Genomic DNA, 21,324 nt, shown 5'->3' with positions numbered 1-21,324 from the left:
CGCCGCCCATGGAGCCCGGCGCGGAGCCGCGGAGCCAGGCGGGCCCAGGCCCGGCCCCAGGCCCAGCGCCCCCGGCCTCCTTCTCCGAGATCCTCCGCCTGGTGCGGAGCGGCCAGGCCGTGCCCGGCCTCCAGCGGCCCAGCGTCACGGCGAGCCTGGCCCACCGGCCCAAGCCCTGGGAGCGGGCCCGCCCGGCCGAGCCCCCGCAGCCCTGAGGCGAGCCGGCCTGCCCCGTGCGGGGCCCAGCTGAAGGGCCTGGGGAGAGCGCGTGCGGGGTGCCCGGCTGGGGGCCGCTGGAAGCGTCGCTCTGCCCCTGGGCTCGGGCTCGGGCTCAGCACCGCTCCGGCCGACACGGGCAGCGCCCCGAGCCGAGACCGGGCCCCTCCGTCCGACACGCCCGGCCTGAGATCAGGTGCCCAGCGCCAGTCCTGAGATCAGGTCCCTCCATCCAACATGCCCAGCGCCAGTCCTGAGATCAGGCCGCTCCGTCCGGCGCGCCTGGCCGGTAATACACAGCAGCCTGCGAGAGAAGCCAGTTGGGAGAGATTACAAAAATCAAGCGATTTCAAGAGAACACGGTTACAGTGCGGTGTGGCAGTGGCCGTTACTCGCTATAGCCCAGCACCAGCAGTAAGACCGGTGAGCCTGCTCTCCGTAAGGGCAGGTCACTGGCTCGAGCTTGGCAGCTCTGCCCGGCCTTGCTAACATGCAGCATTTGCACTCAAGCCAGATGTACCCCACAGAGCCACTGCTTGCAGTGTCCGCGGGCAGGGTAGCTGAACTGGTGCTGAAGGTGGTTTGGCTGCAACCACAGACAAGGAGCAGCTGTTTGGCGCTGTTGCTGCTGCACCTGGCCCTGCCGCTCGTTGTCACTCAGGACTTTCCGGTTTGCTTTTTTAAAGGGAAAAACGTGATAGGCTAATGGCCTCTTGCCCTCCCACCTCCCCTTTCTTGGGGCAGAAGGTGCCGATAAGCAGCCACTGGGTGTCAGGCTGGGGAAGGCAGACCCCCACTCAGACTAAAGCCTGTTCTGATTGGGGAGATGGGGCAGCTAGAGCAGAGAGGACGTGTCAGATACTGCTCATTGCCTGAAACGAGACAACAGGACCTGTCTCAACTGGCTCTCACGGCAGATGGGGACATTCACACCCATGTGAAATGACTGACGAGCAGCATCTGTGGAGGATTCTTGGTCAAACAGTACAAACTAAACAGACTTCACCATCCTCAGAGACTCTCCTCTAGGTGTGCAGGGGACACCACCCAGGGACCTACATTCCACCAGTCACTTAAAAGCTAGAATCCTCCTCAAAACCAAACCACAGTGACAGTGATTCAAACATGCTTCCGGGGTGTTCCTGCCCCCGTAGTGCCCCATCTATCCACTGGGGACATAACAGCCCTGCCCTGCCGCATGAGGGGTTAGACGATAAATGCATGAGAGCTGGGGTTCTCAGACTCACTTTCAAAGCCCCCACAACATTCTGTAAAAATGCCACAACCCACTTGTTGCACAACTGTTTTTCTGCATATCCAGCAGATGAAAAACTGTATTAAATTGGTAGTTATACAGCTAAACACGCACACCTGTAATATACAAAAGAAAATAATATAGGTACAAAAATAAACTGATTGTTTTTGTTTTACTTACTCAGTGTGAAACTTGTTGCTGATCAACAATTTTGTTTAGACATGGGGGTGTCTTCGATAAGCATGCGCATGTGTCATGGTGAGTGTTAATCCTGGCTTGGTACTTTGTTTTCATTGATGTCATGGCCAACCTGCGCAGCCCCAGCCTCTCCACCAGCCAGCTGGCTGGATAACCTGCACAGCCCCCAGTGCACTAGGGCTTGAGCTTTGGCTTTCTGCCCTGGGCCCCAGCGAGTTTAATGCTGGCCCTGCTCTGGTTTATTTTGGCAGACCCCCTGAAACCTGCTCGCAGCCCCCCTCAAGGGACCACAGACCCCTGGTGGAGAACCACAGCCTTAGAGGTTGTGAGGTGATCAGATATTACAATAGTGGGACCAGGTAAGTACCTAGGATGGATATCCACCATTGTCATTTGCACTATAGCTGCAGCTCTGTTGGTCCCAGGGGGACAGGGTGGGAACATTTACTGTTGGACCAACTTCTGTTGCTGAGAGACAAGCTTTGGAGCTGACCACGAGCTCCGTGTGGCTCGGAAGCTTGGCTCTTTCACCAGCAGAAGTTGGTCCAATAAAAGATATTCCCTCCCCCACCTCGTCTCCAGTGCATTTCAGATTCACTTCTGTGCATGTTACAGTAATCACAGTGGTAACAAGCTGAAGTAACATTTAGTAACAAATAGCCATGACCAGGTCTGACCATGACATTGGCCACATCCTCACTTGTTCACACACACTTCGGAAACCACTTCACGTGGTTTTTTGGTGTATCTGTCTCATTTTGTCAGTGGCAGCCAGCCCTGTGTTCAGCACCAGCTTGGGACAGGGTCCCCATCAGGGAATGTGACCAGCGTGACTCAGGAACCCCACCCTGGGAGCCTCCCCCAGCTGGCCAACAAAATAGTACACACTGTGTATAGGGCTGGGCTGCAGACAACTCTGATCTACACAGGGGCACCGGTGGAGAAGAACAATGCTGCAGCTGCAGCTCTGGGCTTGTCAGTCCTGAGAGGTGAGTCGCACACAACCCTTCTGGTTTTTAAATGTAATTGCAAAATTTGTAGATTTAAGTAATGTTATAATTACATCTAAACACTGAGAGGATTATGGAAAATCAGGGAGGGCGGAGCCTGCCCCCATTAAAAAAACACCACCACCTTTTTTGTGCAGAGATGGGAGTGAAAAACTGAAATTTTGAAAACCTATCATTAAGGGGAGGCAACCAGTGTTTCAGGAACACTTAGATCAAATGTCCTCCAACGTGCAACATATTCTACCCTGGGCCAGGAACTGACAGAAGATGGACTTGGATTTTCGAGAGGTCACAAATTTCAGCTTTAAACAGAAACCATGCTGCAGCTGCAACTACAACAAATGATTTTTCCATCTTTAGTTTTACAATAATTGCTAGAAATATACTATGAACTTGCAACTAACATTTTTCAAGCACCGCTCAATAATATTTAGCAAAATCACCAAATTTGTTTTAGTTATTACTTATATTTAATACTGCAGGGTATCTCACAGTTTTTCCAAGATTGGAATAAAGTGCTATTTCTCTCATCTGGAATATAAAAAGATTTATTTTGCCACAAGTTTAGGTTAGTTAAAAATGAACTTTTACAAAGCCAGAGTCACATTTCCACAGAATAAAAAATAAAATTAAACAAGGGACAAGACTTAAATGTTGCTGCTGCAGTATTTGCAGCCCAAATTATGCTAGGACTGAGAACCAGGAAGTGACACTGACTAGAACCTGTCACCAAGTGAAGGTAACAAGTCTGTTAATTGTTCACACACTGAGAGACGCAGAGAGAGCAGAAAGTCATCAGACTTAAAGCCCAGATTGTGAATGGCCCAAGTAGCTGCTGAGGGGTGAGCAAGAACTTGTGCTGCTGCCCTGGGGCTGGGGCTAACAAGAGCCTGCCCCCTTTACACGGGCTGGCAGAATGGGGCTTGCACAGGGGAAGCAGCAATCTGCTCCCCCCAATGAATGGAGCAGATTGCACTCTCGGCACTATGACAGATTGCGCCTCTCTGCTGCAGGCTCTCTCCAGAGCACCTCCTAGAGCAGTGCCACTCTACTATGCACTGACTTTGGGCCCTGCCTTCAAATCACAAGTGTTTTCCCCTTTTAATCACTGCAGATGTATTTCTCACATAGGCAAAGAAATGATTTTTCCTGTCTGGCTGCACATGACAGGGACACTGTGCCAGCCATTGAGGCATTAGGTTTGCTCCTTTAACAAAGACTTTCGGTGGTCTTCCAGTGTTCAAGGACATTCCACTTTATTTAACTTCTTCAGCACAACCGTGGTCCGTCCCCTGCCTGGCACAGCCATCACAGTTACAAGATGCAGTATCTGGGAAAAGGAGCTAATGCTTTAATTCCCAACCCACTAGTCCAATACAGCATTGGCACTGCTCAGTTTTCATACCTGATTGTCTAAAGAGATTTTTGGCTAATATGAAACAAGCAGAGAGGACTGTTACAGGGCTAACAGTGACTATTAAGAGATCTGTATCGCTTCTCCATTTGATTGCTAAGTAATTTAGCAGATTATCTCCCCAGTTTGAGTACACAAATCAAAGTAATCCCACAGCTTTTGCAAGATTTCAAGATATGAGTCAATACATCGTCTGACAGAAAAATCTGGACATTTAAAAATTAGTTTTTCCAGAATACTTGAATTGCTATTCATGTCCTCAGTTAGTTCACATCGAGTTTCACTTTTATGTTCATGGCTGCCAACTCAGCCACAAAATACCGGAAGACATAAGGCACAGAAACAGCGTCGATTGTGTCGCTCTGATTGCACACAGTACAGTAGTATTTCCTATTGCGCGTCGTGGACCAGGAAGGCGGAGGCTTCTCCAACAAAGGAGAAAGCAAACTGCCACACTTGACACAGACGTGGGCCACAGACCGATCGGAACAGTTGAAGAGACGGTCATGCAGCAAGAAGGACGTGCCATGAGCCAACAAGGCATCACGTTCCATCTCTCCAAAGCGAATTCCACCCTGGACATTCCTCCCACCTATGGGCTGGTTGGTGACTTTATCTCTGGCTCCTGTCGTCCTCACCTGGAACTTGTCCGAAACCATGTGACGCAGGCGTTGATAGTATACAACTCCAATGAAAATGTCTGCCTCCAGTTCCACCCCACTGATTCCACTGTACATCCGCTCTGTTCCGTAGTAGTTATAGCCAGCAGCCTTCAACATCTTGCCAAAGTATTCCAAGGCAGAGTTCTCCTCCGAAAACGTGAAGGGGGTGGCATCGTGACAGAGGCCATGCAATGCTGCAGACTTCCCTGCCATGCTCTCAATCAGCATTCCAATGGTCATTCGGGATGGAAAGCCATGAGGATTGAAGAGAATATCAGGAACCATTCCACTCTCTGTAAATGGCATGTCCTCAACTGGCCAGAGTCTGCTCAAAATACCCTTCTGTCCATGTCGGCTGGCAAATTTGTCCCCAATAGTTGGATTACGAGGGATTCTCATAGTGATGCAAACACTTTTAAATTTTCCATTTCCACTGTCATTGCTGCACACTTTGATGTTATCCACAATGCAACTTTCCTTACTCCTGGGAAGGGGAAAAGAAAGAAAGTCAAAGTTTCAAAGTTGTTAACTTGGCAGCTCTGTGCCAGGAACTTTTGTCTGGAAAGAGAGAGAATCTCAAACTGCTTTTAGAAAGAGACTTTGTAAGTAGTACAGCCAAGCTATGTCTTGGGAAGCTCAGCATTTCCCCAAGGAAGAAGCCATTTTGTAAGCATGGAGATTGAAACAGCATTCGGGTTGGTTTTAGAAAGTATTACACTTGAAAAGAGGGTTCCTCAAAGGCTGCTCAAGTCATTTCTAATACAATAATCAAAACTAGGATTTCTAAAAGATTTGTGATTTATGCACCGTGAACAATGTAGAGTAAGAAGCAATTAAAACTAATCTTTGCACTGTGGGAATTGATGGGCAAGCTGAGTTTCAATACCTGGTAAGTTTCTTTACACTTTAAATGTGAGCTGAAAATGAGAAAAAGTAGACTTTTGCCCCTTTATTTTTATGACATCATCATGAACTATAAAGACCTGAAAGTTGTGCGTGTGGTTTTTTAAAAAAGGCTTTTCATTTTGCCCTCTCTTCCCCTTTCCCTTAGAAATTCATGTCTAGTCTTGACTTCAGCCTAAGAGGACTAGAGAGAATTGGTGAAACAGTGAGATCACAAGCACGCAGAGAGCGCTGATGACTTGAAAGGGGTAGGCCATTTTTTGTCAAAATATTCAAAAATGTTTGTTTTTGTTAATGGCTGTTTAACGTCAGCAACTAATATTTTAGTAAAGGGAAAGTTGTTCTTGTTGTTAAAAGATTCAACACTTTTGTCCCCTTAGTTTAAGGGGTCAAATCTCACTAATATCTCTGGGATCCCCCAGGGGAAAAAAGGAAGACAAACCTTGAGATTTCTGATATTTCTAAGGTATAATACAAACAGCAGAACCAGCCTGCTCTCCCCAAAACCACCATCTTTTAGGTCTTTTTTTATAAGCCCAATTTTTCAAATATCCTTTTCATGTCACCTTTAACATTCTGGGCAGGAAGATCAGCAGCTGGAGGAGGCCATCACCCACCCACACAGGGGAAGGGCACTGATCCTACATGGAGAGGGGCGTGCTTGTCTAGCGCACTGACAGGGTGTCATGACAGGAGGGTTCTATTCCTAGCTCTGCCACAGACCCTGTGCCTTGGTTTCTCCACGAGTAAGACAGGGATACCACCTACCTCCCAGCAATGTGGTAACTGAAAACCACTGCCTGAGCAATGCACGAGCCTAGCTCCCATTTTCCAAAGTGACGTAGGTCCTACGCACCTCTCACTGGAAGTCACCAGAACTCAGGCTCCTCAGCTGCTTTAGCACCTGTAAAAATCTTACTCAGGTGCCTTAGGAAATTCTCGTGAAAGAAGCCCCAGAGTGTGAAAGCAGCGTAGTGCGACACACAGAATGGCTGCAGCAGGAGTAGTGGAGAATGGGAGGTGAGGATTCTCATACGCACAAGCTCTCCTCACCAGAACTGGCTCCAGTTTTATTTTGTGATAAGCCCACCTACCTTGTGTGTGTGTCTTTCCCTGGCTTTGTGAAGAAGCATCTGTAGCTTTTCAACACTTGCAGGGCTCAGAGGAGAGCCAATATACTGGTGTGAAATCCATCTGCAATATTAATTACTCTTCCCTACAGTGCATGCATCCAGTGAGAATTGTTTTATAAAAAGAGATACAGCTGCTTTCATCCTCTGGAACAATCAGGGAACAAAAGAAGGACTCCTAAACCCTACAGTGCTGGCTGCACGTCAGAGCAGTTCTCAGAACTCTACATCTGAGACGGTAACCAGGACAGCTGAGCTCTGAACTCACTTGTAATAGGTTATGAAGCTCTCCCCAGTACTGAGGTTCAGGTAGCTGTAATAAGGGTCCCCATATTGCAGTATGGATCCAATGTGCGGCAGTCCGTCAGCGTCCAGATTGTGTATAACCCTTGGATCACCAGGCTTGACCCCAAACACCAGACTGTCATCTCCTTGTTTGATTTTTTCAGCAAGATCTATGCTCTCCGTCTTGTAAACGCTGCCGTGTGCAAATCCTCTCTCCCACGAAGCCTTACTTACAATCTGAACAAAACATGCCAAGAAACCAGTCTTAGAAGAGTCCCTTCAGCGAGGCTGCTTCAAAGCTGACTTACCCAAACCAATCATTTTTAAACACGATGAAAACACTTCATGTCTGATTTCAGTCTCTCCATTTTACACAGTCACTCCCTCGAGGCTTCTATATTCCCCTTCCTCTGCCCACAGATGCTTTCTGAACCTCGGCAGAGAAAGCACTGACATATTGCTGTGACCCACTTTTTTTTTGTAAACATCCCTCTAGCTAAATAATCACACCCCCACCAAAATAATCACAATCCCATAAACACCACATGCACTTCCCACTCGGGACCGCTCAGACCCGACCCACTTCTCAACTGAGGCAAGGCCAGCGCCTAGCACAATGGGCTGATGCCAGTCAGAGCTGCCACATCATAAATGTAAAAAAAATGATTTATTTCCCCTTCTCTACCAGATGGGGAGATTTGTGCGCTAGCAAAAGCAGGCAAGTAAACTCTTACCAACTGCTACTTCCATCCTCTGATATTGCCCCTCTGGCCCTGCTGCACAGCCTTTCTGAGCAGTCCCCAGACCAGCAGGAAAGCAGACTGGGCAGCAGAGCCAGGGGGCGAATGGCAGAGAAGAGCACACCATGAGGCAGACCTGCTCCCCAGACACTCCACAGTAGAGTCTGAGCTGGGGGGTGCAGCCTGTCAGTGGAGCAGTAGATTTTTCATTAGGTGGCTTTTCATTTCCTTGCTGTTGTGTGCGCGCTCGCTGTGTGGCAAACTAAGATTGAGGTTTTTTTGCCAATTACTCAAACAGATGTTTAATTCACGACTTAACTGAGAATCAACACAGCCAGTGGGTTTTAGAATTTACGTTGGAACTCCAGTCCCCATGCGACCAGACAAGGCAGAATATTCCATTTTCTTTTCAATGACTTACCATTGCATCTTCCATGTCATAACCCGTGTAGGAGATGACAGCAACGATTGCATTGGTACCGACTGGATAGTTGTCCATGTCATAGTAATCATACATAGCCGGGCGCACCATGGGGCTCTGCGGAGTCTGAAGTCGGTACAGTTTATTATCTGAGCGATCCTGGTAAGTCAGAAGTGGAAAGCCCATAGTTTGCTTACCTAGAACAAAAAAGAGCCGGATTAATCCAGTGGCAAAAAATGACAATGTTTTGTCCTGGCTTTGGTAGGGATAAACCTGATCCAGCCTGCAGAGTCTCTTGTGTATGGAGACCAAGTTGATGTTTTCCCCAAATCCAAAAAGTCCTCCTAAGCTTTCATTTTAAGGCTGCACTGATGCGGATAAGAACTTTCCTTCCTGCTCCTGAATCACAAATTACAAACTACTACTTAAACTCCTGTAGTAATTCAGTTCCATTCCTATCATTTCATAAGGTTTATTTTTAATATTCTCCCTCTTACAGTAATGCTAAAATATCTAGATGGAACGTCAATTTCACACTTACCATAAAAAATTCAAATCAAGGTTTTCTGTATGCGACATTTCACTTATGTCTCTTCTGTCCTACATTTTTCATACTATAAAATATTTTTTAACTCCTGGTCTGAATATTGATAAGCGATGCAACTTCTGAACAATGGGTTGCTGTTTTATTCACTTTACTACTTTCAAAAGACTATGGGAAAATGACTGAGCTACAAATCTGTTTCTTCAAAACCTTTCCGACACGATTCCTTACTCCTTGGTCTCTGCTGCCCAGCAGGCGTAAGGTGGAGTTCTGAGTTCTTGAAGCACTTGTTCATTTAGGGCTGTATTAGGATTTTACTTAGGGTTGTACGGAGAAGAGCACCCATCCCAAGCAGTGAGTGCCCTTGGTAAACTCAAAGTACAAACCATGCAGACTCCGGCAATCACCCATCAATAGTACCATGCCAGCAGCACCAGGGATTTAACGAACATTTAATAAACTCCACTAACAAAAGTCAACCTGGAGTCCCCAACCTCCCTCTTCTCTCAACACCTGCCAGCTGCGCTCTCTCATTTACACCACTGAAATTTTAGCTCAAGTGCCTTCACTAACCACAACTGTGGTAGCATGTCACAGGGAGGGGCCTAAAGCCAGGCCATTTTAGGGCTTGATAGGTCTAAAACAACACAGTCAACCCAGAAACCAACAGGCTGTCAGTGCAGATCAGAGATCCAGTTTAATATGACCACGAAATACACACTGCTTAACACAGAGGCTGCCAAGTTCTGTACCAGATGCGGTTTCCAGCTAGATTTAAGATGTAGCCTCCCAGAGAGCACCTTGCAAGTGACAAAGGTATGGGTAACAGTTGCATGGTCTGCATCCAAAGCAAATGGACTCAATCTCTTAGGCCTGTGACGCTTTGGGGAGAGGGAAAAGAAGTGATCTTGCTGTGGCAGCTCTTCCAATAGCATCTGAGTGTTACCGGAGCCCAGACTGCAAACCTGATCCACAGATGGCGCAGACACACCTCAAAATGGCCAGTATTATTCCTGGTCTATCTTCCAATTGTTTCCCCCAACCAATCTGCAACACCTCCATCTTGTGTGGGATGGAGTTTCAGCCAGTTAGCCCTCATAGCTGTGCCAGTCTCCCCCAGACACAGAGCATCACAATGGACAGCTCTGGCCAGGTCAGGGGACATGGAGATGTAGAGCGGTCTGTTAGCAGCATATTGCAACCCACGCCTCATCACTAAGCCCCCAATGGCCTCACATACATATCACCCCTCTTGTTTAACACGAGAACGCCTCAGGGAGGAGCAGTTACGCCACACCACCCTCTGAGGGCACTCAGCAAGCAAGGCCAGGACCATTCAGAGCATCCCACTCATCGCTGCTATGGAGCAGAAACAAGTCCACACACCTCATGGTCAATGGTATGAAAGGCAGATAATAGCGCTGATATCACTCCAAGGCCGCGAGATACTGCAAGAACTGTCCCTCAAGGAGAGCTGTGCGGCACAAGTCCAGGCCATTCACGTGCCATCCCCTGAACTTAGCCACTACACTTGGAGATCGATCACACACACACAGCATAACTGAGCTGTAGAACTCATTGCCAATAAATATCACAGAGACCAAGAACTTCGTTGGATTAAAAAAGGGTTAGGAATTTACATAGTTTAATGAGAACAGACACAATTTCATCCGACAGTAATAAGCCCCCAAAGTGTAGAAATGATATAAACTCTCATGCTTTCAGGCATGAGTCACATCAATCTGATGGGGTTAAGCAATTTCTTTGTAGACATTTTCTTCAAATTCTGAAGTGAAGTGGAGGATGGGTTCTTGAATTAGGATCCCTGAACATATAGGTGGCTGGCTAGGTGGCTGGCTGGCAGGCAGGCACGCACACACCCATATTTGCCACTTAATAGCAAAAAAAAAGAGAAATAAACCCAATTTCCTTGGACTCTGCTGAGGTCTTGTGCCTTTGACTATAATTTGTAACAGTAACTTCCCCTACCAAAAATTCACCTTGGAGAACATCAGCTCCAGAGAGCTCAGCACTGCACATAAGAAATGAAGACTCTTAAGTCCTTTCCTTTGCAAGGCTCGCAAGGGATACTAACGAGCCTCCCAAGTCCCATGGGGTTGTGAAGGAAACCAACAGCCCCCTAAGGTTTGTTGGAGGTTCTCCCCTCCTGCAAAGCTAAGGGGAATGAAGGAGTCAAGGATCTGATTCTTTTCCTTCCTCCTGCATGCGGAAACTTGGGGCACTGTTTGATGGCAACATTAAGCACAATACTTACCCATCTGGCATTGGTACATGTTTCTGGGACTCTGGTTGTGATCAGAGAATGGAATGAAGTTGGCTACCACACTCAGCATGCTATGAGGAAAGAGCTCCTGGTGAGTGGTCACGCCAGGCACAATTTCATCCTCAAGGACAGCAATGTTCATGAAGACCTGAGATAAGCAAAGTCCAATTTAATTATCAAATTGCTCTTTTTAAAGGTAAATAAAGCTGTCTCCAATCACTTTCCGAGCTCCAGCTGCTCTACTTGATAACTCAGTGTATCAGTGCTTAAAGATGGCTATGCAAAAACCAACATAACTACAGCTACTTCTGCCCTGAGCTAGGGATGTGATTCTCAGCTTGCGTGGACATATTCATGCTAGTTCTCATCTGCACTAGAGCACTAATCACAGGAACGTGGCTGCAGTACCACATGCAACGGCAGCATATGCTAGTACGTGCCCACAGGGTTCAGGTTCACTGTATTTGGGGCAGCTAGCCTGGTCCTGCCACTCTCACCAGAGCTACGCTACTGCTGTAGTGTGAGATGGAACTCAGACACCCCACTCAGTGTATACCAGGGGTCGGCAGCCTTTCAGAAGTGGGGTGCCGAGTCTTCACTTATTCACTCTAATTTAAGGTTTCGTGAGCCAGTCATACATTTTAACCTTTTAAGAAGGTCTCTTTCTATAGTCTATAATATATAACTAAACTATTGTTGTATGTAAAGTAAATAAGGTTTTAAAAATGTTTAAGAAGCTTCATTTAAAATTAAATTAAAATGCAGAGCCTCCCGGATTGGTGGCCAGGACCCAGGCAGTGTGAGTGCCACCCTTGGCACACGTGCCATACGTTGCCTACCCCGGTGTATACGTAAACAACCCTTCTCATATAATTCCCAGTCCTGAAGAGGGGAAGTAAAACTGGGAAGGGGGAAGTTACTCCAGCCTTTCCACATTTTTAAGTCACTATGTAAGCATTCTTTCTGAAAGCAAAGGGTCATGCCAGAAGACAGGGTAGGTGAACACAAGAAAGTAATCTACACAAAAGCCTTCATTCAGGCACAGTTAATATTGAGAGCACACATCAGTAACTGAAGGGTAAAAACCCTCACAAGCACAAAGGTTATCAAAATACACACCAGTAAAAAGCTAGAGAACGCTAAGGTCACCCAAGCAAACTTAACTGCCTTGTTGACAAGATCAGCTTCCCACCTCCCCTTCATTGTTCCTTTCATAGATATTTTTGTAAGGTATGTGTTATTTTTGGATCAAAGACTTTTCTCTAATGGCTACTGCTTTGTAATAAACAAACACGTTAGACAGACCCATGCACAGTACCTGTTCCAGAGTACCAATCAATTCTTCCTTTCCCAAGGCCAAATTTCTCACAGGCCGAACCATCCTGCAAGGGGTAGTAAAAATGAATAATCCTGGATACAGACTGGGTTTTCCTGTCATTGGAATAAGGACTACCTCAGTCCAGGCAGGAATTTTCTTTTCTTGCATCACCTATTCTCACATGCACAGAAAAAAGCTAGTTAGAAAACTTGTAATAAATAAAGATTTTTTGCATCCAATAGCCTATTTTCCCCTCCAAATGAAAATCGTAAGTCACACAAGTAGCTACACAAATTCACTGTTTCATATATTTTTTAAAATATATTTGCATCAAAATCTCTACAAAACTGGAGAAAAACAACTGCATTTTAAATTGCTACCACCAACACACACCTTGATGCGGCAATGCCTTATAAATAGGTATAGAAGAATCGTCATATAAAATTAAATAACATGATAAAATTCAATTCTTAAAATTCAAATAAAACCAAATGAATCGGTCAGGCACAAAAATGAAGGGAGGAAACATTTGGGATGCGTTAAAAATTATTTCAGAATCTGAGGCAAGCCTCCAGGTGCACAACACTGCATACTGTCTCGCACAGTACACTCAGACTGCTGCTTTTACGTCAAGTCACATCAAACAAGGCAACCTTAAAGTGTCGGAAAGTATCTGCAATCGTAGGAGCCATATCTTTTTCTACCCAGCCCACTAACGAGCCATCCAGTGTGACTGGGTAACACTCTGCATAGGGTTGGCTTGGAGTCCCATCAACGGGAGTGACACCTGGGAAAGAACCAAGGAAATCATTAACGTTGAAAGTAGAGATCCACCCCAACACTCTTCAGGATCTTAGAAACATTCTAGACCAGCATATAGGAAATGCTTTACCTTTTACTTTGCCCGCTACATATATTAAGAATCTAAATATCGGGTATACACTATTTTTCCATATGCTGCCTGAATTATATCCAGATTTGAAACAACAAAAAGTGGTCTGATGACAACAAGAAAATAAAATGCTTAGATGAGTTGTTCTTTTACTAAATAGTAATTGGTGAATTGATAAATGTGCAAATGACAACACGTTTTGGAGACATTTCTATGCATTTCTCTTTCTGTACACATGAACCTGCTCATTCTACAGTCTGCAGCTTTTATTAGTTCAATACCCCCAAGTAAATGGATTGCTATTCAATCAACATTTTAAAAATGTCAGTGCTGTGGAAGCAATGTATATTTTTGTCATTAACCAAAATGCAGGTTTAGTCTTGTTGAAGTGTTTTTGTTTTAATGATACCCAGTGAAGACACGGTCTGTGGGGTCCTGCAGAGAATATCATCAGTGGTTTTCTCTATGTTTTCTTAAGTTATTAACTCAATGGAACCTACCTAAGGAGCAGAGCAAAGGTGGCAGGGACAAAGTGTAGCATGACTGCGTCACTATTTCACAGACAGTCGTAATATGGTTCATCAGCCCACAGGGCTCTCCGTCGGGGGTGTGCACAGGGCACAGGAAGCCCCAGGATTCTGGGAGCAGTTTGCGCACTGTGGTGGTTCTCATCTTGGCAAACGCAGCACCTCTGTGTACGCAGCGAAAATGGGACAGGTAACGAATAAAATTCAGCTTGTCTGCCACCACACACAGCCCAGAATCTTGTAGCATACCCAGACCTTTAAAAAACAAAAGCCAGATTTAATGTGTGAGCTGATATTAATGAAGGACATTTGCAAAATACGATTCTATAAATCATCTTCATTAGACTCATGCACAGAAGTCTGAAAGACTGACATCAAAGGAGATTCTCAGCTTATTAAGCTATATCAACATGTGAGGGGTTCAGTGGACTGGTAGTGGGCGATACAGCTTTTACGTGCCAGGTCACTGGGTCAAATCCAGCTCAAATTGGTAGCAACCAAAAGTTCCTCACACCTGTTCGGTGCGCTACGTGAAGTGAGTTAACCCTCTCAAAGCTGACTGCAAAACGACGTTTTTTCCATGGAAATTTTATCAATTTGTTTCCGTATTTTTCACTGAAGTTTCACCTCATTGGAAATTTTCTGGCCTATTATAGTCTGAGCCCAGTCTCTAGTGGACAGTTTAACTCAGAGGGGAGGGAGCACACAGAAGTAGCTAGAACTTCCACACACCATGCTGTTCCTTTTCTATGGAGAACAGACATTATTTTCAAAGCTATCAATGCGGCTTCTTTTAGCAATGCTAAATGTAAAGATATTAATAAAATCCTGTATCTGTATTTTAATATACATATGATCCAAGTCTGAGGAAAAATCTAATCCTTTTGTTAAAAAGCTTCTCGTTCATAAGGAGTTTCGTGAATTCAACTTGAGCAAATATTCAGCAGACAAAATGATACTTTAAGAGAAGAGGCTTGAAAAAAATGTATTTCCATCAGCACCTCTCTGTGAAGATCTAAAATTGTTTCACAGGAATGGAATGAGGTTCAAGATAAGATTTACCTGTTTTAGAGCGCAGGTTACCAGTAGCAAGGAGATATTCAAATGGCCTTGTAACATCAATTCCCATGCTGAATAGCTTCATCATATTTTCTGAATTGATGGTTATATTGGTCTTCTGAGATCTTTTGTCCAAGGCTACTTTAACAGAAAGCAACCAAGCTTCCATCCTCTCCTAAGGTTTAAAAATGAGACGTGTTAAACTAGGAAAGTAAAAACATGAAACAGCCCTGTGTCTGAAGCATGTGATGTAACTGATTAATATACTGTCCAGATCCTCCCACATTGACAAAAGGATGAACTAGATCTTTAGATGATTAGATAAGACTACCCATTGTTAATTTCTGTCATTCTAGATTAATCCCCACCTCCCCCGAATGATGTTAATGATACCATTTCAGCACTGAATGGCACACTGTCAGTGAAATCCACCAGTTGTGCAATCATCTCCTGATTTATCAACTACAGGTATGAATTTCTTAAGTATGTGGAGAAACCCATAAAAAGTGAAGTGGTTCGTTAATGCAATATGCAGCGCAAGTGTATTATTCTGCAACAATTCAACATCTGCTGAAATGTGTCATCACTGCAAGTACATCTGACCTTTTGGTTCACTGGACATTGAACATGCTGATGAAGTGACAACCAGCAAAGGGTTGAGCTGCCTTACAAAGAAGGAATAATTTGACTTCGAAGCTCAAGTTTTTAGAAACTGCTATTATATATCTATCTATCTCACCAAGAGATGCTTCTCAGACAACATGATAAACATTTTAGATGATTGTTTTTGGAGGGTCATTTGGGTTGGAATTTTTGTACTTGAATGAGCTCAGACGTTCACTATTCTGATAACAGAGAAGAGTAAGGTATTTGCCACTGCTTCCAACTCTTTATTAAAAGAAATCCACCGCATACAGCCACGCTCATTCAAGGTAAAGACATCATATATTGTCATTCAAACACGCCTGGAAAGGGTGGTGAGCTCCTCCACAACTGTGCCAGAGCAGGGCTGCAGCCCGCTAGGAAAGCCTGGTTTATTGGTTCAGGGCTAGCTATTCCATCTGACCACAGACAGCCCACCTCAGTCCCCAGCTCTTCCACTCCCTGCAGTGCAGGTGGGGCTTCCTTCAACAGAACACATCATAAGCCTTTAAACACCTTGGATTTAGATTTTTTTCTTCAATTCCAAAGGCACATGCCACTGCAGTAGCTGAGGAGTTTTGTTCTTGCAAACACAAACTTCTATTAAAAAAGGATGCTAAAAGCAGATCTTAAAGATATGGCAAATAGACATGCTCTAAAGAATTAGTTATATGTATGGGTTACCCACTGAGTCTGACAGCACAGACTGGGATATTTTGGGCTTGCATGCTCTTACTGTGGATTATAAATGCTTCACATGACATTTTTGTAGACCTACACTGAGTACATTTAGAACAGGACTACGTCCATGTTACATAGATTCATAGACTCTGGGACTGGAAGGGACCTCGAAAGGTCATCGAGTCCAGTCCCCTGCCCTCATGGCAGGACCAAATACTGACAATGATTGAACTTACAATGATGAAAGGCCCAGAAATGGGCAAGACATAATTATTTTGTTTTATTATTATTAATAGATTACTCACACAGCTCCACAGAAGTATGTGGTACTTTACAAAGCATAGTAAGACACATCTGTTCTAAAGAGCTTACAGTCTAAAACAGACAAGTCAAAAAGAGGCCTAAACCAATAACTATTGGTGAAAAGGCAGCAGAAAATAAGGAGAAGTATTCCAGGTGAAGAGACAACAAAACAAACTGCAAAAAGCAGAATGAAGGATGGAAGGAATAGTATGACAAGAGCCGGGGAGTCCGATGGGCAGCACAAGGGGGAGTAGGGAGAAATTAAAGCAGAGACATAGTTGTGGACATTAGGTTGGGGCTTGAAGATAGGAACAACGAGCTTTAATTTTGCACAGTAAACCAACAGTGATTCAAGGAGGAGCCTTGAGGAGATGACTTCAGAAGTAGTATTTTGGACAGCTGGACAAGTGAGAAGCAGGAAAACTAGAGAAGAGAAGGGGAGAGGAGCAGCACACAGGTGGATAAAGCAAGGGAAAGTAACGTTAAAGAGCAAGTCTTCACAAGATCTAGTGCGGGTGGAGATAAGAGTCAGAAGATCACCCTGGAGCTGCAAGGCTAAGAGACGAAGGACATCAGAAACAAGGGAATGGATGGGATTGCCATGAGAATGCACAAGGAAGAGAGAAGGGGCCTGAAGGCAGCACACTGAGGAACACCAGAGAGGTGGGAAAAGATTCAGCTAGGAGAAGGGCATTTGTGACCTTTGTTGGGGCAGTTCTGGTGGAGTGATGAGGACAGGAACTGAACTAAAATGGGATCCAGGTGCGAGCTGAAGGAATAGGAGTCAAGGTCACCATGAGCAAAGCCCACTGGAGACAGTGAGAGTGAGAGGCGAGTGGGAATTGAGAATTTTTTTTCCCCTAAGGTGAAGGGAACAAGACCACATTTGATCTCGCAGAGCAAGAGGAGTCAGAGGGCAGGGATCTGCCAAAGAGGGAAAGAATCAAAGGCACCACCAAGAATGACAGGCATGTAAAGGGATGAGATGTACAGAGGGAAAGGTAGGAAAAACTGAGGACATGTATTGCTGGAGAATGTCAGTTTTGTTGCTGACGCTGTAAGTGTGGTGAAGCAGGGTTTCAGCAGAGAGTTGAAGATATAAAAGTCTGCAGCGTTTGATGGTATACTGTAACTGATTACTGAAAAGTAAAGCTTTTTGGAAAGGAAGATGGTATATCTAAGAAGCCAGAGACGACGCGTGAAGTGAAGGACGTCAGTATGGTTCTAGAATTGTCTCCAGGTTCATTCAGCAGCACAAGAGAACTCCTTGCCTAACCTAAAAGGTCTGAAAAGGCTCTTACCTGACTTCATTGCTGCCCTTGATCCCGAAATGATTTATGGTAATGGAGGATTTTCCCCACCCTGAATTGATTTGACTTATTCCTATTAAGTCTGTAAACTGCTCCAAAATTAATGCATTTTATTGACTTGATTTCCTTAATTACTGTTGATATTTTACTCCTATGCTGATAGTCAAGATTCATTTTTTATTTCTGAATCATCATTGCAAGGACGGCATAAAAATATTAAAAAAGAATAAGTGAACCAACTGCTGTTCTAGGCAAATCTTGCTCCCAGCTCACACCAGCCTGGTGACATACATCTGATTCTATCTCCGTTAATTTACATCTATTATTTCAACTGCACATGTGAAGATTCTAAAATTACAATTACTAAATTTGCCAGAATGTTGTTGCTTCTTCACATACTTAACGGCTCCCTAAAATGCTCTGAGATCAGATAAAATACTATAGAAATAAAATACCAATCTAGACTATTTTGAATCGTCCGTTTAACCAATTTTATGAATTATTTGTGTCAGTTGTGCCAGTAGACAGAGGGGGACACTAAACCTGACATCAGAGCTGTACGGTGTGAGATATATTTTACTGATGGGGAAATCAAGGTGAAGAGATATTTAAACGACAAATCAAGTGGCAAAGCCAGAAATGAGCCCAGATCTCCCAAGTCCCAGCCCAATGCCTTAACTACAAACCCATCCTTCCTTGTCTTTTAGAAGAGACCAACAATCATGGTTTGTGCAAACGCTACTCCTTGCTGTGACGCCTTGCACGGCTACTCCTTTCTGAACGAGCTAATGAACAGGTAACAGACCAGTATTGCAAATGCCTCAGTTCTACAGGGCTCTGAAACAGACATAGCACAAAGGTCTCCTACACGAGGGGATCTCAACCTTTTCCTTTCTGAGATGACCCCCAGCCCTCCCCCCCATACTATAAAAACTCCATGGACCGTCTGTGCCACAAAAACTGGTTTTCTGCATATAAGAGCCAGGGCCAGTGTTAGGGGGTAGCAAGCAGGGCAATTGCCTGGGGCCCCATGCCACAGAGGCCCCATGAGGCTAAGCTGCTCAGGCTTTGGCTTCAGACAGGCTTTCTGTCCTAGGCCCCAGCAAATCTGATGCTGGCCCTTCTTGGTGGCCCCCCTGAAACCTGCCCACAGCCCCCCCCCCCCCCCCGGGAGCCTGGACCCCTGGTTAAGAACCAAGTCCTATACAACAAGAGAAAGACACAAAATGAGTATTTGCAGCTACAGTTATTCTAATTTGTAATCCCCAGTGATTACTAGAGCAAATGCACCCATAGCTTCTGCTACCTGCAACTCCCCCCGTTATGGTTTCTGAAAGCACTTCAGCTCAGGCACCACTGGGCAGACGTGAAAAGAATGGGCTTCACTGTGCCCCAGACTGTGCCTTCTCAGCACACTGGGCCATGGCTGGCTAAGGGGCTTCACTGTGCCCCAGACTGTGCCTTCTCAGCACATAGGGCCATGGCTGGCTAAGGGGCTTCATTGTGCCCCAGACTGTGCCTTCTCAGCACATAGGGCCATGGCTGGCTAAGGGGCTTCACTGTGCCCCAGACTGTGCCTTCTCAGCACATAGGGCCATGGCTGGCTAAGGGGCTTCACTGTGCCCCAGACTGTGCCTTCTCAGCACACTGGGCCATGGCTGGCTAAGGGGCTTCACTGTGCCCCAGACTGTGCCTTCTAAGCACATTGGGCCATGGCTGGCTAAGGGACAGGACGAGGACGGAGGCACAAACTTACATGCTGTCCAAAGAAGATTGGGGCCAAGTTCAGGTTAGCATATGAGAGCCACAACAGCAGCATCTTAATACTTCTAACCCTTTCCTCCCTCACTTGCAGTCAAGGTTCATATGCCATGCAATGTACCATGTGACAGGCAGCAAACCAGGGTGCCATGGAGATTTAAGGGACTGAACTGATGAACACTTTATACCTAGATGCTGCAAACAATGACGGTATCAGTTTCTCCAAAAAGGTTATAAGAATCTTTTAATAAAGTTAAGTGTTAGTCAATCTAAATTGAGGGGTTGTGACTAGTTCCCTCTATAATGGAAAAAAAGAACTAACATGGGGCAGTTGAACGAAAAGTTCTTCCTGATGCTTCACTACTACTGCATTGAGACCGTTTCCTCAGTAGGAAGAAATTATCTACCTCTAATTCTGCTTCTCTATAGACTTCCTCACACAGGATTCTCACTCCTGGGTCAGTGTCCCCGGGCATGAAGCCAGCAGAACTCCCTCCACCACAACCCCCAATGGGTGTCCTATGCCACAACACTCACTCTAGTATTGCTGCCCATGCATTCCAAGCCAGTTCCTTCCTTATCTAGTCTGGGGAAGGTGTTCCCTACACATCAGCCCAAAGTAGATCTTTTGATATTTCTAACCTTCCTGGCCAATCTAACTAAAAAAAATATTTTTTTGCATGTGTCTTGGATCTGGTGTCTTGACACTACTGTCCCAATACACCATCCACTGGTGCTTTGGTCACTTGATTCAAACAGTATCTCAGCCCTCTCCCAAAATGTTCAGACATCACGGCACCCTTTGGTGCTTGCTTTCCAGAACTGGCAGCACTTTGGGGCTCTGGTGCAGCCATTTGCTCTCCAATCATTCGGTGCACTTTACTGCAGCCCTGATGCAAACTTCTCCTTGTTATTTTTGGTGCATTAGAACAGCTCCACTGTATCGACGCAGCCAAATACACTCTTAGCTACGCCACCTCAAAGCACTTAACTCAGCACATCCTACTCAGTGTCCTATGATGTCTGGTGCCTCCATGCATCTTAGCATACTTAGGAGTTTCTGAGCTTTCCTTTCTAGAGATGGTTTTGAAGAAGGACAAAGCAGGCTTGTGGACTTGTGGTAGAAAGATGTCCTGTACAAATGGTCATATCCAACATCAGTGCTGCCTGAGTGTCCCGTGATGTATGTGGGTTTGAAATCTGCCTACAGATGTCTCCTTGAACACTTGGGAAATGAAAGACATACCTGCAGTCCTACAACTGACACGAGGTTGGCCTGGAGTGACTCAAAAGTGAAATCCTTAGAATGCAGGCCTGAGCTGGGTAAGACTGGGTCTGCCGGCAGCACTCAGCACAGGTGTTGACTGAGGCAGTGGTGCCAGCTTTATGCTGGGAAGCTGAGATGCGAATTCAGGAGAGAGAATCCTGTGTGTGGTGTGTTAGTGGAGAATATTTCGCTCTCGCTGTAGGTGTTATAGTGCTCTAACAAACGAGGATGGGCAAAGAGCATCATCCCTATTTCACAGACAGGCTAACAGGCACAGAAAGGTTAAGGGACATATCCAAGGTCACACAGCAAACCGGGGCAGAGTTGGAAACACCTAGATCTCTTGAATCTCAGCATGATCCACCAGAGCCCAGCTGCCTTCTCACAAGCTCCTCTTATACGAGTCATTCAAATATCCCATTCTGGACACAGATTTGCTCTCTTTTCTATGTATCTAAAGGTTCTCCTGCCACTCACAGCTTTGAACACTTTAAGGCATTAC

The 21,324-nt window shown here is 45.4% G+C and overlaps 1 protein-coding gene and 1 long non-coding RNA gene across 4 annotated transcripts in view; one reads left to right on the top strand and one right to left on the bottom strand.

Annotated features, from left to right (window-relative positions):
* Positions 1-577: 577 nt before the first annotated feature.
* On the top strand, positions 578-21,315 carry LOC127049900 (uncharacterized). 2 transcript variants are annotated; one of them, XR_007774103.1, is made up of 5 exons: positions 578-630; positions 1,656-1,729; positions 1,921-2,028; positions 18,502-18,590; positions 19,650-21,315. It is a non-coding gene; the product is annotated as an uncharacterized LOC127049900 (long non-coding RNA). The 2 variants fall into 2 exon arrangements; XR_007774102.1 differs by lacking the exons at positions 18,502-18,590; positions 19,650-21,315 and adding an exon at positions 17,350-18,261.
* The window catches only part of POLR1B (RNA polymerase I subunit B), a 34,199-nt gene continuing 16,441 nt past the window's right edge, over positions 3,567-21,324 (bottom strand). For both annotated transcript variants that reach the window (XM_050951190.1, XM_050951191.1), the window contains 8 exons: positions 14,862-15,033; positions 13,773-14,054; positions 13,034-13,167; positions 12,381-12,551; positions 11,054-11,210; positions 8,235-8,431; positions 7,057-7,310; positions 3,567-5,239 (listed from right to left, as the gene is read on the bottom strand). In XM_050951190.1, coding sequence (XP_050807147.1) covers positions 4,357-5,239; positions 7,057-7,310; positions 8,235-8,431; positions 11,054-11,210; positions 12,381-12,551; positions 13,034-13,167; positions 13,773-14,054; positions 14,862-15,033 — 2,250 coding nt within the window. In that variant the 3' untranslated portion in view covers positions 3,567-4,356. The remainder of the gene's footprint in view (positions 5,240-7,056; positions 7,311-8,234; positions 8,432-11,053; positions 11,211-12,380; positions 12,552-13,033; positions 13,168-13,772; positions 14,055-14,861; positions 15,034-21,324) is intronic.

Source organism: Gopherus flavomarginatus, chromosome 4, assembly GCF_025201925.1.
Source record: "Gopherus flavomarginatus isolate rGopFla2 chromosome 4, rGopFla2.mat.asm, whole genome shotgun sequence".
NCBI lineage: Eukaryota > Metazoa > Chordata > Testudines > Testudinidae > Gopherus > Gopherus flavomarginatus.
The sequence above is the reverse complement of the archived record's forward strand: the minus strand, read 5'-3'. Positions and strand labels throughout refer to the sequence as shown.